At 41.0% G+C, this 15360-nt stretch overlaps 2 protein-coding genes across 2 annotated transcripts in view; one reads left to right on the top strand and one right to left on the bottom strand.

Moving 5' to 3' along the window:
- Positions 1-3688: 3688 nt before the first annotated feature.
- Positions 3689-10953, top strand: lrrc29 (leucine rich repeat containing 29). The gene is given in 10 exon segments (XM_047802231.1): positions 3689-3767; positions 3880-3925; positions 4849-4950; positions 5131-5445; positions 5577-6248; positions 6373-6585; positions 7690-7932; positions 8995-9212; positions 10192-10309; positions 10312-10953. Coding segments are annotated over 9 exon segments (1986 nt in total). The 5' UTR covers positions 3689-3767; positions 3880-3898; the 3' UTR covers positions 10390-10953.
- Positions 10954-12432: 1479 nt separating this feature from the next.
- elmo3 (engulfment and cell motility 3) overlaps positions 12433-15360 on the bottom strand; it is a 30736-nt gene continuing 27808 nt past the window's right edge. The window contains exon 21 of the mRNA XM_027135807.2: positions 12433-15196. Within this exon, the coding sequence (XP_026991608.1) occupies positions 14984-15196 (213 nt within the window). The 3' untranslated portion in view covers positions 12433-14983. The remainder of the gene's footprint in view (positions 15197-15360) is intronic.

Here is a 15360-nt window from a genome sequence, read left to right as displayed (position 1 = left end):
CATGCATGGTAGGTTGATTGGCATCTCTGGAAAATTGTCCGTAGTGTGAATGATTGTGTGCGTGAATGAGAGTGTGTGTGTGCCCTGTGATGGGTTGGCACTCCGTCCAGGGTGTATCCTGCCTCGATGCCCAATGACAGGCTCCCCGTGACCCGAGGTAGTTCGGATAAGCTGTAGAAGATGAAGACTGGTTTCATTATGGAAACCACACAAGCATGTGGGGAATTAAATGATCTGTATAAAAAGATGTTTATAATTATATCATTTAATATGAATTATTTTCACTCATCTATCATTTGTATCAACTCCAGTTGAGATCCAGCATGATGGTTTTTAACTTTATAGGGGAAAAGTGTTCAATTTTGATGTTTTAGTTTATTTATTTATTTATTTATTTATTTATTTATTTATTTATTCATTTACATAGTCCAGTCCAGTTGCAAGGTTTAAACTTTGCCTGTCTGTGCATCATCCATCTATGTGCCTTAATGAACCCCGATCACTGTCGAGTTCCTGCACACCTTCACATCCTCCCTAAAGGAAAAGTAAAAATGGCAAAAGATATCTTTACAAATGGATGATTCTTACAGGATTTTACAGAAAATTGATTTTAAAGAAAGACCTTTAAGCACCATTAAGGACAATCTCAGCTTAATAAAGGTATGAGACAAGAAAGCATTTCACATGTCACTGAGGAGGAACGATGTACGCTGACTGTGGTGTGAACCTCCAGCAGACTTTCCTACTTTATAACCTCCAGATGTTGCCTGTTGCTCTTATATTCGACTGACAGACGGCCGTTAAGAGAGAATCATGTAGAAGAGTTTTATAACAAGGAACACATGGTGGGAACGTTGCCTTTTTTTCGCATCTCCTTTAGGTCAATTTTGGTGCATTTATTTATTTATTTGTTTGTTTGTTTGTTTGTTTGTTTGTTTCTCTTTTGTGTGTCCGTGAGAACGTTAAGGATATTTTTTTAAAATCATAAATTGCACAAATAATATTTTAGCAAATAAAAATCTCCCTAAATGTCCCTTTATTAGCTTTTTTTTTCCTGTCGACAGATCATTTTACTCGTTTTACACACTTATGCATTTATTTCTCAGTTGTGTATATTTCTTATGTGACAATCTCATAATGAGAAATTTGACTCAAGATAGATCTTTTTTTAGCGGTGTTGGCAACCGCATGTGCAGAAATGATTCTCAAACAGTTCGATTATTATTTTAGATAGTCATCTATAACTTGTGTGTCATCTCTACTTCTTTGATTATGTATTTCATTTTGTAGTCGCTTGTGATGTAAGAGGACATTTTAAAAATATTTTATATAAGTGTATATACAGTATATATATATATATATATATAACACCGTGTACGTTACGTACTGCCCAGTAGACGAAACATCCAACCAGCGATGTATGCACTGCCTGATATATAGATTTTATTAATAAAACACTGTTCTTATATGAATTTGTCATTATATTGTATTTCAATAAATAGTTAATAATGAATGTTATTACCTCAAATGTCGTACGTGTTTTCTTTTCTTCTGAGAAATTTGTACTGTACGGACTCGTATCTTCCTTTCTGGGTTCTGGGTATAAAATGTTAAATGCTATACAATGAATCATTACAAATTTTTATGCATTATAAATCAATTGGGAGGCACGGTGGGTAACACGTTCGCCTCACACCTCCAGGGTCGGGGTTCGATTCCCGCCTCCTCCTTGTGTGTGCGGAGTTTGCATGTTCTCCCCGTGCCTCGGGGGTTTCCTCCGGGTACTCCGGTTTCCTCCCCCCGGTCCAAAGACATGCATGGTAGGTTGATTGGCATCTCTGGAAAATTGTCCGTAGTGTGTGAGTGTGTGAGTGAATGAGAGTGTGTGTGTGCCCTGTGATGGGTTGGCACTCCGTCCAGGGTGTATCCTGCCTCGATGCCCGATGGCCCCTGAGATAGGCACAGGCTCCCCGTGACCCGAGGTAGTTCAGATAAAGCGGTAGAAAATGAGTGAGTGAGTAAATCAATTATTTTATTTATTTTTATTTATTTTTTTTGTATACTTTGACACTTAAACCTGATGTACATTTAGATTCCTAACATTTAAAAAAAAAAAAAATAATAATAATAAAAAACTCCCTCAGAGGAAGAAAGCTTAACAGAAATCCCGGTAAATAATTCTTTTGACGATGATTGCATTTGAACCATGCAAAACCATTATTTGACCAAATAATTACCTCTGATGGGGTCTGTTTAGATCTTTAATCCTAATGATGGCTTGCTTGCTTTACGGGAAGTGACAGCTCTTTGGACTTAATATCGAGAGTTAACAGCAACGGATTCCATCGAAGAGCTGAGCAGGAAATAGTTTTAAACCTTTTGCTTCCTTAAAAATTGCTGGATAACAGATATAAAGTGCTATAATTCATACACCGTTCACACCGGTTTATATGTCATAAGTTGCCTTAAATTATATGTAAATTCGAAAGTCTTCACTTGGAGCTCATATTCATTATTTAATTTCATCTGGGATTAATGCTGTGATTATTATTAAGGCTATGAAGGTTTTTATTTTGTTAATTTGTTAGAAATCGCTAATGTTATTTGTAAATGTGAATTACTAATGTGAATGTAGGTCATGACATTAATCTGAGTGATTGTCTTCGTGCCGTGAAGATTTTGGTCCTCCGCTGAGATGAGGGTGACTCTGTGATGATCCTGAGGCATCTAGAGATGTTCCAGCTCCAGTTAGACTCTGCTATACTAAAGAGGAGATGCAACTCCATGTGGTCTTTAAGGACAACAATCTCCTCAACCAGACTCAAAGGGGAACCCATCCTCTTGTGGTGTGACTATGTGAGGATCCTGAGACATCTAGTGATGTTCCAGCTCCAGTTAGTCTCTTCTATACTAAGAGGAGACACAACTCCATGTGGTCTTCGAGGACAACAATATCCTCATCAATCCAACATTTATCAGACTGTATATTTATAATCACACCCCCCCAGTGTCACCCAGATGAGGATGAGGTTCCCCTTTGAGTCTGGTTCCTCTCAAGGTTTCTTCCTTTACCATATAAGGGAGTTTTTCCTCCCCACGGTCACCTGAGTCACCTCAGACTTGCTCAATAGGGATAAATACAAACACATTTAAATACATCTAATATTAATCTTGAATTTTGTATTAAATTAATCTTTATATTATTCTTTATATTAAACTTTTGTTCAATGTTTATGTTCTGTAAAGCTGCTTTGAGACAATGTCAATTATAAAAAGAGCTATACAAAAAAATACATTTGAACTAAATTTAATTGAACTGAATTGAACTGTATTTAATCGAATCGAATCGAATTGAACTGAATTAAAATGAATCGAATTGAACTGAATTGAATTAAATTGAACTGAATTGAACGAATTAAATTGAATCGAATTAAATTGAATCGAATTAAATTGAAGTGAATTAAATTGAATCGAATTAAATTGTACTAAACCGAATTGAATTGAACTGAATTAAACTGAATGTAATTGAATAAACATATCTCACGTCTCTGATATTTACAGTTTAGAGCATTAACTCAACTGATTCATTTATTGATTTAATTGATTTGATTGATCAGATGACGTCATCAGTCCAAACTTTTGCACTGTAAAAGAAGAGGGAGGAGAGGAAAAAAATCACAACAAACAGGCGGACGGACAGGAAGTTGCCCGGGATCACTTCCGGATCTCACCACGTCATGCTTTTGTCTAGCGGTAGTCATTGTAACGTGCGTGCGGTCCAGACGTGTTTACGCTTAGTACCGCTGGCTTTGTTATTTACGACATGCCGGATTATGGATACGTTCTGTATTATTGTTTAATAACTTTCTCCTTCTGCAGGTAAAATGACGGATCTGTGATGGAGACTTCAGCTTTGCCACATGAGGTGAGGGACGTCTGATGCTGACGGATTAAAGCAGCCATAAGTGATATTTAAGAGCAGCCCAGTTGCAGATTAAACGACCTGCTTTACAAATACACAACAATCATCACAAAACTGCTGTAAAACATTTGTAGAACAACGTGTGTGTTTGTGTATGTGTCTGTCTGTGTCTGTCTGTCTGTGTGTGTGTGTGTCTGTGTGTGTGTGTGTCTGTGTGTGTGTGTGTGTCTGTCTTTGTATGTGTGTGTCTGTCTTTGTATGTGTGTGTCTGTCTTTGTGTGTGTGTGTCTGTCTTTGTGTGTGTGTGTCTGTCTTTGTGTGTGTGTGTCTGTCTTTGTGTGTGTGTCTGTCTTTGTGTGTGTGTGTCTGTCTTTGTGTGTGTGTGTGTGTCTGTCTTTGTGTGTGTGTGTGTGTCTGTCTTTGTATGTGTGTGTCTGTCTTTGTATGTGTGTGTCTGTCTTTGTGTGTGTGTGTCTGTCTTTGTGTGTGTGTGTGTGTGTCTGTCTGTCTGTCTGTCTTTTTGAGTCTGTCTGTTTGTCTGTCTGTTTGTCTGTGTGTGTGTTTGTTTCTGTCTTTGTGTGTGTCTGTCTTTGTGTGTGTCTGTCTTTGTGTGTGTGTGTGTCTGTCTGTCTGTCTGTCTGTGTGTTTGTGTGTGTGTGTGCGCGCGCGCATTCCATGAGCTGTAATATTTCTACAGATAATATTCAAGAGAATAACTGGGGTGTGTATGTGTGTGCATGTGTGTGTGTGCGCGCGTGCGTGTGTGTGTGTGTGTGCGTGCGTGTGTGCATGTCTCAGACATCCCATTAATACAATATGACTTTGTAAATAAACACAGAATTGTGACCTGACAGGAGTTGAAATGAAGGAGAGAAACTGCAGATGCTTGAGATGTCGTCATGTGCATTTTGTTCCTCACGTTACAGGTCATTTCTTACCTTCTGAGCTTTCTTCATCCATCAGACCGAAAAGAAGCCTCGCTGGTCTGCAGGAGTTGGTACGAAGCAAGCCAAGATCATCGCTTTCAGGTTTTCTTCAAGTTTGATAATATCTGAAATTGTTTCTGTACATGAAGGAAAACCCATTACAAAAACAGGATGGACGTGATGAGGAGATTTTATGTTCTAGCAGTAAATATCCGTAATGACAATCTGGTGGATGCGGCATCCCATGTTCCGGATTTTCACTCATCCGTTTTTTTTCCTCAGAAGGACGTCACGTTCAGGTTCCCGGTTTGCGCGTCTTCCTTAGGGTTTATCCGTGGACTCGCACACCGCCATCGGTGCAGTCTGATCATCAGCCATGTGGACGACTCCAGCTTGTCGCATAAAGTGCTGGAGGAGGTCCGAGTCCACCTCGGGGCTCGGCTCGAGGGTCTGTCGCTGCCCAGGAGCAGTATGATGGAGTCGACCCTCCTGAAGCTGCTGCCGTATCTGACCGGCCTGCGGAGGCTCCACCTCAACGGCCTCAACAGCCTCTTCATGTCGGGAAATTTCCTGAGCCGTGAGGAGCATCGAGAGCAGGTCAGTCGTCCATCGTTATTAAGAAGAAACGTTTAACAAAAATGGTTTGTAACAGTAGCATGAGAGCTGCTGTAGTGCACAGAGATATTACTTGAATGTCCTGACCGCTAGATTTGTTATCGTGTTTAAAGGTCTGTGCGGCGCTGAAAAACCTGGAAGATCTGGACCTGTCTGACCTGCGCTACCTCTCTGACATCACCTTTAACCGTCTAACAGGCTGCACTGTGAGACTCCGCCGTCTAGCGCTGGCTGGCTGTCACATTGCTTTCGAGTTCGACCCTTACCTTGGCAGTGCGGTGGGGCCGGGCTCGTCAGCCATGTTGTCGCTGAGGAACCTGATCCGTCTCGTCCAGGATCAGAGCTCTACGATGCGCAGCCTGGACCTCAGCCGCACCTCCATTACCCCTGAGTCTCTGCGGATGTTGGTCCAGGTCCCCGGCCTCCACCTGGAAGAGCTGAGCCTGTCCGGTTGTAAGAATCTCACAGATTACTCCATCGAGCATCTCTGCAGGTACCAGCAAGGCCTCCACACGCTGGACCTGAGCGGCTGCTCGGAGCTGACGAGCCGCAGCATGATGGCAGTAGCTACCGAGCTCAAACAGCTCCAGAGTCTCTCGCTGTCCTGTGTCTGGTGGATTACAGGAAAAGGTCTGGCGGATTTAACGGCGCTTCCTGCTCTGAGCTCGTTAGACCTGGCCGAATGCGTCAACGTGAGCGGAGCCGAGCTGGAGAAATGTCTGTCTTCACCACAACGCAGAGTTCAGCTTGAGAAACTCAGCCTCAGGCGCTGCACCTACGTCAAGGTGAGAACCGCAGACAGGATTTAATACAGAGATCCCAGACGACATGAACGTGTGGATGGAGGTCACAATTAAAATAACAATTATAGTGAAATGTTTTAACAGATTCTCCTGGTTTTCTCTCCAGGACATTTGCTCTCTATCTCAGTTGATGTCGTCCAGACTGAAGAAGCTGGATCTGTCTTATTGCATCCACCTGACGGACTCGAGTGTCCGTGCCGTGTCCTCCAACCTGCCCGGGCTGCAGGTGCTGCTTCTCGGCTCGTGTAAGCTGATCACGGACTGCGGGCTGCTCGGGATAGAGGAGCCCAGCCATTACAAACCGCCCGTCAAGTGGACGGTAAGAAAACCGGATATTCACAGGAGCATGTGTCGAGCTTTTGGTCTGAGTTTCGTCGGTTTTCTGAACAGGTGCTTTTTAATACAGCTGTTCTTCTTTATAAACACACAGATCTCGAAGTCTTTGTGGAAATGCATTTAAAAATTGTATAAATCGTTGTCCTTCGTCTCAAAAAACACAACGGATGCTAGGGATCGTTTTAAGCTTTACTGAGGGCCGATTAACAGACTTCTGCATTTCTTATTTGTTACAGTTTTAAGTGTGATTGATAGGTGGGATGGATATATATGGGTGGGTGGGTGTATGGATGGGTGGATGGATGGGTGGGTGGAAAGAGAGAGATGGGTGGGTGGGTGGATTTGGGTGGAAAGATAGATAGATGGGTGGATGGATGGAAAGATAGATGGGTGGATGGATAGATGGGTGAATGGGTGGAAAGGTGGATGGATGGATCAATGGATGGATAGATGGGTGAATGGGTGGAAAGAGATGGATGGATGGAAAGATAGACGGGTGGATGGATGGAAAGATAGACGGGTGGATGGATGGAAAGATAGATGGGTAGATGGATGGGTGGATGGAAAGATGGATGGATGGATGGAAAGATGGATGGATGAAAAGGTGGATGGATGGAAAGATAGATGGGTGGATGGATGGAAAGATAGATGGGTGGATGGATGGAAAGATAGATGGGTGGGTGGATGGATGGAAAGATAGATGGGTGGAAAGATAGATGGGTGGATGGATATATATGGTTTGGTAGATTTATGGATGGGTGGAGGGATGGATAGATGGATATATAGATAGACGGATAGGAAGAAATAACTCTATTGTAAAATAAAGTTATAGCAGGAAATACACGCAGGAGCTGGTGAGCAGGTATATGTGTGTATGTAAGATATTTACATGAAGATGACGACTGAAAAATAGGAACATGAGCAAGTATAATAACATTAACATTGCGTATAATAATCTGCATTAATAAGCAGAAAGTGCCGTGAATACGACAGCATTAATATTCATGACCACATGGTCTTCCCTGCTGCCACTAAACAAGGCTCATGTAAAGATCTAATAGGCATTAACTTAATCCTTCATCCTTAGCCATTCAACCTTCACCTTGTGACGCATCAGGAGTATAAAGGGCCGAGCTTCACCCATACTTTTGGGAACATGGACCTCTTTCAGCCTCCTCAAATGCCGTTCAAGAAGAAGCCACGTCTGGTGACCGATGAGGAACTAACAGCCTTCAGAGAGAAGGAAGGAGCCTCGTTGCGGGCAATCGGAGGCCTTCAGGAGCTCGACCTGTCTGGCTGCTCCAACCTGACAGACGTCAGCATTACACAGGTGTGTGTTACTGCGTTCACCAGACGCTCGCTGCAGTCGAGATGACGTTAAACCTAAACGCCTTTTTTTTTTTTTTTACAAAATGAAATATATTTCAGTCTGAAATAAAAGCTCTGATATCCTTGATCTATTTGGGAGAATTTTTATTTTTTTTTTTAAGTTGATGGACGTAGGGCTAGGCGATAAAATGATAACGATATGTATTGCGATAGACAGACACGTGATCGATATCAATAAAAAAAATGTGTCAGATAAAACGTTCGATTTTCTTTTTTTATTCTTCGTCAGAAGAGAACAGGTTGCGAAGCAAGTTTGGTTGCATTAACAAAGGCACTCGCTCTCTGGTAACCTAGCAACGCAGGGAGTGACACGCTAACAGCCGATCGTGTGACAGGATCACGTTTGGTTGCGCCATATCGTTGTCTCGTGCTGGTGCTGGATTCCTTTTCAGTAACCGGCGACCGATAAGCAGAAAATGAGTCGCAGCGAGCGAGGAAACTGTAAATAAATGAGGAGAAGTCAGCTCGCCAGTATGGCAGTTTTTTTTTGGATAAGTCTGACCGTAGTCGCACCAATGTCGTCTGCTAATTATCCAAGACCGTCGTCCCCGCCAAGACCCCGGTAATACCACAAACTTGATTTACCGCCTTAGCCGCGCTCACCCTTTGGAGCACAGATGTATTCAACCAACAACATCTGTAGCTGCAACACCGCACAAGCAGCACTAACACACACACATACACACACACACTCTTAAAGCAATGGTGTCCTGACCAGAAGCATCCCTGAGCCTCTATGTTTATATTTAACACGTTGCACTATTTTATTACACTTTATTAAGCATTTCTTACATTTTTCTTTCATTTTGCACGTTAAATGTTAAGAGATCATTGTTAAGTGTTCATCGTGACCTCAGACATGCACACGTCGCATTTACAACATGTCACCTAACCAGTCAAGTAAACAATTACAATTCTTCCATACTGATAAATTGATAAAAATGGAAGCAGGTACACAGAGTACAACAGTGCAGTGTTCTCAGCCAGGTCCTTGTTCCCCCAGGTGCTGCGGTTCCCGATGCTCCAGCGCCTCTCCCTCATCATGCTGACGGAGATCAGCGACGAGGGCGTAGCGTCTGTCACTCTGCACTGCCGCTGTCTGACCAGCCTGTCGCTGAGCGGCTGTTCCCAGCTCACAGACGCCGGTCTGGCTCGGGCTCTGCCCTGTCTTCACAGACTGCAGCATCTGCAGCTCGCCTACTGCAACGGCATCACAGACAGGTGAGCTGACACACACCTACATCACACCCACCTGCACTTATCCCCATCACCTCATATAAGATCATCCCTGAATTAGAACCCTGTCCTGTTCACTGGTTTTTATTCCTCTCAGTGTTTAATACATAATCAGTTAATTAGCGCACACGAAGAGATCGTCGTTTAGGTGTTAGGTGTGGATTCGTTTTCTATAACAGCAGCTCGGACAGCATCGCGGCTGCAGGTCGCAGGTTTATGTTAATGCGCTCGTTCTAATTCGTTGTTTCTATAACGACAGATCCTTCTCAGCGACACGTACGCGTTTACGACACGTTCATTATCAAGAGACTTTTGCAGGGTGGATTTTGTGTGTGAGAGACAGAGAGGAGAGACAGAGAGGAGAGGAGAGACAGAGAGGAGAGGAGAGACAGAGAGGAGAGGAGAGACAGAGAGGAGAGGAGAGACAGAGAGGAGAGGAGAGACAGAGAGGAGAGGAGAGACAGAGAGGAGAGGAGAGACAGAGAGGAGAGGAGAGACAGAGAGGAGAGGAGAGACAGAGAGGAGAGGAGAGACAGAGGAGAGAGGAGAGGAGAGACAGAGAGGAGAGGAGAGACAGATAGGAGAGGAGAGACAGATAGGAGAGGAGAGACAGAGAGGAGAGGAGAGACAGAGAGGAGAGGAGAGACAGAGAGGAGAGGAGAGACAGAGAGGAGAGGAGAGACAGAGAGGAGAGGAGAGACAGAGCGACAGAAATAGGAAGAGGGAGAGGGAAAGGGAGATTGAGCGAGACGGACAGAGAGGCTGCTGAGAGTTAGACTGTTTATAACATGACTAGGAATTTTCACACATTTCACAACATTAAATGTTTATTATAAACTGATATTTAAAAAAAACGTGTCCTTGTGTTAACAATCTTTTTTATACAAACGATGTTCAATTAATGTTGTTGTAACGCACGTGGTCTCGGCCGTGTTGTTTAATCGTCTTTCACGTGTCCCATCAGATCCCTGAGCCTCATAGTGCAGCACTGCCAGAGACTGAGGACGCTGGACATCTGCATGTGCAGAGACATCACTGTATCTAAGGTGGACTTCCTCCAATCACAACTGCCCTTTCTGGAAAAAGTGTCCAGTACCGGTTTGTGGGCGAAACCGGATTAAACCTCGCGCTCCGATCAGGCACAGCTTTAACATTCGGATAGTACGTGGCTGAGACCACGTGTTGAATTACGCGGGTACATGTAGAGGAGTCAGGACAAACAGACCAACTCTTCATCACCGTGTAATTTCACTGATACTCGCTTGTATTGTACCGTTACAAATCTGTTTCCGTGCTTCCGTTATTCCCGTTTTCCTGTGCACGATCCGGCGGTCGGAAAACAATCTGTAACGCTTTGTAGAAAAGTCACAGTGCAGCGAACTACGAGCGTGTTCGTAACCTGCCGTAAGAATCAGGACTTTACCGTATTATGCACTACAATGTTTAGCGTCACAGAAGCTGTCTTTTTTTTTTTTTTTTATGCATATAAACTGTAAAAAAAAAAAATTAAAAAATCTGGCATCTTCGTTTGCCAGAACTTTAGCGTAATAAACGGCAGAACCGTTTCCACTATTACTGTAACAAAATATTAGTACTGTTAATTTTAGGGTTAAGGTTAGAGTTTGAGTCCATGTTTAAAGGTGCGGTCTCCGTTGTTTGAAAGCCAATGTCGACATTTGAAATCACCAAAACAAACACGCCCCTAACCCAAACGGGTCCCACCCCTGTATCGATAGCTCCGCCCACACATACATACGTAACCCAGGCGACTGACGGAAAGAAACGTGTCTTTATCATAGCTGAAGGGAAGAACAATACGATTGTAGATAAACAAACAAGCAAAAATGCCACACAAGCATAATGATGTAAAGGACAAAGTCATATATTAGTTCTGTGTAACAAAGCAAAACCAACGTTACTCACCTATCGAGAAGGAAAAAAGCGCCTCGGCGTCTTAAGTAAAGTCGGCCACATATTCACAGGTCGGAGTTTCCCGAGTCGATAACTCCTGAGCTAAACGCTGTTACTACACAAAACACGGTTGTAGCTGCCTCTCTACATTACTACGATAGAAAAGAGGTGTTATTTGTGTAGTAACAGCGTTTAGCTCAGGAGTTATTGACTCGGGGAAACTCCAACCTGTGAATATGTGGCCAACTTCCTGCTCCTTCAGTTCTCTCCAGCGCTGGAAAGCTGATCCTATATTAACACGTCCTACTTCTTGTCCTTATCGTAAGTCTTTCTTCACTTTCTTTCTTTGTTTTTATCCTCCATGTCGATGTTAAAACCGCTTTCTGCTGATGTCACACGTGCGCACTGAACACTCTCCGCCACATATCGACAGGCCCCGCCCCTTTCTGCTCATTGGCTACACGTTTGCTTTGTTTTTTTTGTCGTCCCGACTCAGTTTTCTGAAGCGTTTCTCAAAACATCGAAGACCCCACCTTTAACTGTATAAATTTGTATTTCTTCCAAAAAATAATGTTGTTTTCTTATATAATTAACATGAAAATACAAAGCCATACAGTTTAAACAAGTTATTCTACCTAAATTTTCATATAAATAAAATCATGTGTGATTTTTATTGTGAAATAAACTCTCTAATGTAACAGTTTCATTTCTAATATCCATTAAAAGGTTTTGCCATTAAACAAAGTGGTTCACTGTTTTTCTATCTATAAAAATTTCAATCTAAAAATTCAAAATAAACTCAAGAATTCAATGCAAGTTTATTTGTGTGGCGTTTTTTTACAATGGACGTCGTCTCGAAGCGGCTTTACAGAACGTAAACGTAAAACAAAAGGTTATTATAAAGAATGATATAAAGATTAATAGAATACAAAATTCAAGATTAATATTAGATCTATTTAAATGTTTGTATGTATTAAGAAATACAAATGCAGTTGTGCTTGTCGTATATAGTTTATTACTCAAAGCACATCACTTACTACTAGAATTTTGGATTATAATGTTTTGGACGGTTCATCATTGCGCCGATTGGACAGAAGTCCGCTTTTAACATAATTTTATATTTTATAGTAAAATTCTGTTTTTTCTACATATTATGACAATATAAATTAAAGAAATTTACTGTTTTTTAATTATTGTAATTTACCGTATCTGCTACGGTCATGTACAGTTTCTCTCTCTCTCTCTCTCTCACACACACACACACCTTTAAATCAACAGTTTTTATGAGCACACAGAATATTAAAGCTGCTTTATTATTTTAATGATTAAGAATTTTATACAAAAAAAAACAACAACAACATTGTGTTCAGTTTTTACATGTATTTAATATGTATTTTAAAAAAAAGACTTTTTGTGAACGGATATTTACAGTAAGGTGAGTCGACCAAACGCAAGTGATTTATTATCATCTTGTTAAATGACTGAAATCAGATCGTCACCGGTACTAAGGGTAAAAAATAAAAATCAAAAATACGAATCGTTCTGTACCGTGGGATTATTTATTAGATTAGCAGGATATTTAATTATGTTCATCAAAGTGTCAGTAGATCTGTAAACCTTCCACATATATCATAATACCACAGAGTCTGATAAAATACAACAGATTACGTTTGGATTTTATTTCCTTGTACAAACTGATCTGTGCTGAATTTCCTACGCCAGCTGTTTGTCCTTATAAAAATAATAATTATAATTATTAATAATTATATTATATAATTCTCCGTTCCTGATTATCGCTTCGCCTCACGATTACAATAAAGCCTCGTACAGCAAACTAAAACTGATTCACACTGACTGTTGTTTTTGTCTGGCTGAAAGGAAAAAAAAACCCAAACACACAAAAAAATCGAGCAGAACGTTGACGTCTGCTTTACGTCGTAGCGTTAACGCGCCGAATGAAGCGTCACTGGCCGAACATGTTCATAATCTCCTTTTTATTTTTATTATCTGATTGATTAAAGAGTCTAACGTTCGTTTTTCCCCCATAGTTACTCTCTGGGCCGTGAACTTTTTAAAGCACTTTTTATAGATTTATTTATTTATTTAATCATCTATCTTACATAAATGTTTTACTTTATAGATCGTTTTTTTCTCCTACATTTTTTTTCTTGCACTTGATGTTTGGGAGAAAAAAAATAAAAAATACAAACCCCAAAGTGTGAAAGCAGCCTAATTACAGTAAAGATTTATTTCTGTACAGGATTTTTTTTTAATGATGTGCATTTAATTTTAGATGATTGTTTTGTGTATTAATGTGACTATGTAAAAAAAAATAATAATAATTTTATATATATATATATATATATATATATATATATATATATATATATATATATATATATATATATAAATATAAAATTCCTCTTACTGCTTTAGGAAGCTTTTAAGGCCTTCACATTAAAGTATTTACAGAACAGGTAAAGATTTGATTTTGCTGCATATTATTAGTTTTCTTTGTCGAGTCGACGTATAAAAACATATTCATAATTAAAGCTGTTAGAGCCTTTATTAGCGACATCATAAAAAATATTGCTTAGATTGCTTTGCGTGTGAATCGTGATCACTATATGATTCAATGTGCAGATCATTTTCACACATATTGAAAAATACACGTTTTATTATTGTTATTATTATTATTATTATTATTATTATTATTATTATTAGGTGCCAAGTACCTCATGACGTACCATTTACATAAAAACCCCCCACTATTTGCTGTTCGTGTCAGCTATCATACAAGAGCTGCTCACACAATAATTACATGATATTGTTATATTTTGTAGGATAAGAAAATATAAAAAACAATTCAGTGCCTCATCAGTGTAAAATATTGCATATTTACTACCATCGTTTTTTTTTTGTTTTTTTTTTTGGTTTTGTAAATTGTATAAATCGCTGGGTGTTTAAAAGACACACTTTTATTAGCCCCAGAGAAATTTTCCATAAAACATTAAAGCTGGCAGTTTGTAAAGTTATGTGAAAGGTGAACTGCAGTGTAAGCATTAAGGCCAGACTGACCCCTGACCCCTGATCATGTTCATACCCCTGCTCCGATAAATCATAAATAAGTGAACTCTAAGCTTTGCTGTGGCAGGAGGCTGTGCTAATTTCAGGGCCGGAAATCTTTAAACAGCACGGTAACGTGAAAAAAAAACTAGCCATATCCGCTACGGAAATGCTAAAATAAAAAGTATAAAGAAAGAATATTATTATAAACTGCAGCTCTAAGTGATGACCGACAAGTCGTGTGATGTCAAATCCTTTCAATCTGACAAGGCACCGAGTTACGGAAACGACTCGATTTGTCAGTAGAAGCGGACGGGATCGGAATGACGGATCAGAGTCCGGGTCTGGATCAAATTCTGGATTATTTGTGTTGATTTGAGGGAATGACGACATGTGCGGTGTTTGAGTAGCTTCCTGCAGTCCGGTTTAAGGCGTTTAAGGGAGTAAGACAGAGTGAAAGACTCTAAAGAGATTAGATGAGTGAATTAGACGAATGCAGTACCGTTAGGAAATATATATATATGTAAAAAAAACTTTAGATTTGATATAATACACCCTTGAAATTTGTTGAACCTAAAAATCATGTCTCTTAAAAGAACACTTTTAGAACCTCTCGAGCCGACCGTGGTCACCGTCTCTCTCTATGGGTTTGTCTGCTTGGTAAAGTGCCCTAACAAACCCCAGTCTCCACACCCGCTGCCCCTCGGGTCCATCTCGTCGTCTCCCACTGAGGTGTTGTGGTTCAGGAGGAGCAGGACGTCACGCCCTGTCGCCTAGCCTCAGTGCTCCGCCTGGCTGAAGTCGTAGCAGAAGTTGAAGTTGCTGGGAGGTTTGGGGATGGGCGGGGCCGAGTCGGGAATGGGGACGTTCTCCAGGTCGAGAAGGCGGAGCTTGATCTCCATGGAGAGGAGAATCTCCAGCTCACTGCGCATGGACTCGCTGCTCATCTCCTTCCCCAGCAGAACGTTCAGCCCGTCCGTCCACAAGCAATACTGAGGGGGGCGGGGGGACCGACATATATAGAAAGTAAGGAAGACAAAGAGGGGGGAAAAGAGAGAGTGTTAGGAGAGAGAAGATATAAAAAGATAGACAGGTGGGGCAGAGAGAGAGAGAAGAAGAGAGCATAAGGAAGGACAGTTTTTTATTTATTGTTTTT

The sequence above is a fragment of the Tachysurus fulvidraco genome, chromosome 17 (assembly GCF_022655615.1).
Source record: "Tachysurus fulvidraco isolate hzauxx_2018 chromosome 17, HZAU_PFXX_2.0, whole genome shotgun sequence".
In the NCBI taxonomy this organism is placed as follows: domain Eukaryota; kingdom Metazoa; phylum Chordata; class Actinopteri; order Siluriformes; family Bagridae; genus Tachysurus; species Tachysurus fulvidraco.
Note: the sequence above shows the minus strand (reverse complement) of the source record. Positions and strands in the feature narration are given on the sequence as shown.